Source organism: Capsicum annuum, unplaced genomic scaffold (genome assembly GCF_002878395.1).
Source record: "Capsicum annuum cultivar UCD-10X-F1 unplaced genomic scaffold, UCD10Xv1.1 ctg83113, whole genome shotgun sequence".
In the NCBI taxonomy this organism is placed as follows: Eukaryota; Viridiplantae; Streptophyta; class Magnoliopsida; order Solanales; family Solanaceae; genus Capsicum; species Capsicum annuum.
This window is the reverse complement of record NW_025893957.1, coordinates 1-1,861: the sequence shown is the minus strand read 5'-3', so window position 1 is coordinate 1,861 and position 1,861 is coordinate 1. Positions and strand designations below refer to the sequence as shown.

Here is a 1,861-nt window from a genome sequence, read left to right as displayed (position 1 = left end):
AGGAATTTCTTGCCTGAACTCCATCAATTTCAACACGGTCACCTACATCAAATGGGTGCATCACAAATAAAAAGATGATAGCCTCGAATGTCGTCTTGGCTGAGTTCCCGAAGATGAATACTACCAGAAGAATCTGGGAACTCAAAAAGACCAAGAAATGCATAGTGGCAACTCGGAGTATAAGGAGCCAGATGACCAATATGATTATTGCCACTAAGACATTTAGCATTTGATGAAGTTTGTTTACAGCAGTCTTAGTGTCATTCAAAGACAAAGCAAGAGCCCTTCGCGCTCTAAATGCATTCACCTGAAAGAAAAATATAAAGTAAAACATCATAATCCCATCATACTAGTGCCAAAAATATGCTCGGACTCTTCAAATATTTTCAATGGATTCGTGATTCTCCAGAATTAGTGTACTATTAAGAATCTGACATCGAAAGTGAAGAATCCATGCAACTTAGACCAAAAAAACAATGTTTTCTTGAAAAAATACCATCTTCATTTTGTAGCTATGGCTTGAAATGAATACCATAATCCCCATCGACTACACTTTGAAGATGAACTCCTACTGATCTAACCAAGAAAAGAAGTTGACTTTCTTAAAAAAAAATTGGCAAACTTGCATACTCAACATCAACAAGAAGCTCAGATCAGGATGTAGGGATAAGACGCAAATTGGTTTTATATACTTACCACCCAATTTTTCAGAGCACATTTACTTATGCCACTAGTTTCAGTCCCACCTTCAATAAGGCACATTGTTTTCACAGCCTCGTCTTCTCTCATAAAACGCATCAAGTCCTCCAGATAGATGAACCTGATGTCAATCACACATCGCTAAATATTAGGTAAAACAATTACCTCCGGAAACAAGAGACTTCAGAAAAGTGTAATAGCATAGTAGATAAAAGAATTTTGTGGGCAATAACTATGCGTCTAGTTTTCTGCTAAACGAATCCTGCTCTATTTTACTAACACGAAAAGCGTTAGTTTATTGTGTGAGCATAGCTATATAAAGAATTCAAATTGAGCATTATAACATAAGAATTTGAAGGCAACGACTAATTGTTGTTAACATCAACAGTTCGAAGAGAAACTAAACTTGTCAATTTAACGAAATGACTTACTTGGAGCCAGGCTTAGCCACATTGTTAAATATCTTCTTAGCTGCAGCTTTAGCCTTTTTTCCACTAGTGATCTGCACAGCAGATTCATCCGCATAATTTGGCTGCGGTAACTTCTCATCCAAAGTAGATAGCACACCTTTTCGAACCATATTCATCAACCTTTTCATATTCCAAGCAGAAATGTTCTTCTGATTCAGTCTATGCAGATGATCGATAGTGATTCCGCCCTCCTTTTCTTTTTCCTTCTCGGAAATAACCATCGAAAATGCAGAACTCCTCGGAGTAGAAGCCGTAGGAGTCTTGTGTGGTGTGCTTGCCTTTAAATCAGCAAGCACTTCAGACATAACTTTCTCTTCCTCCTCGTGCTCTCGCTGATCAATCTCAACCAACGGTGGCCTAGACCACATCTCAATCACATGTTGATTGAACAAAGATTCTTGAATTCGATCGAAAAACGTACTAACATGAAATGACATAGCTAGAACTTTCACAACAAGTGTTTTCAACAACCAAATGTATGCACCAACCAAAAGACAAATCCAAATACTTGACACATAAGGCAAAACCTTTCCACCAGTCATTTTATCAACTTTCTTATCAAAAATACACAGCCAAGCAATCAAAAGCAAACTCAACCAAATGCAATTCTGCACTGAATTCCTCAATCCATACACGAAATACAATGCGCGTTTTCGCAACAAAAAGTTCCTCTCAATGAAGAACACAACTAA

At 37.6% G+C, this 1,861-nt stretch overlaps 1 protein-coding gene across 1 annotated transcript; it reads right to left on the bottom strand.

The window, feature by feature from the left end:
• Nucleotides 1-13: 13 nt before the first annotated feature.
• Nucleotides 14-1,858, bottom strand: LOC124885474 (mechanosensitive ion channel protein 6-like; the record flags this gene model as incomplete). The annotated part of the gene is given in 3 exon segments (XM_047406029.1): nt 14-307; nt 697-820; nt 1,131-1,858. Coding segments are annotated over 3 exon segments (1,146 nt in total), but the record flags the coding sequence as incomplete, so codon positions are not given.
• Between the last annotated feature and the right edge of the window lie 3 nt (nt 1,859-1,861).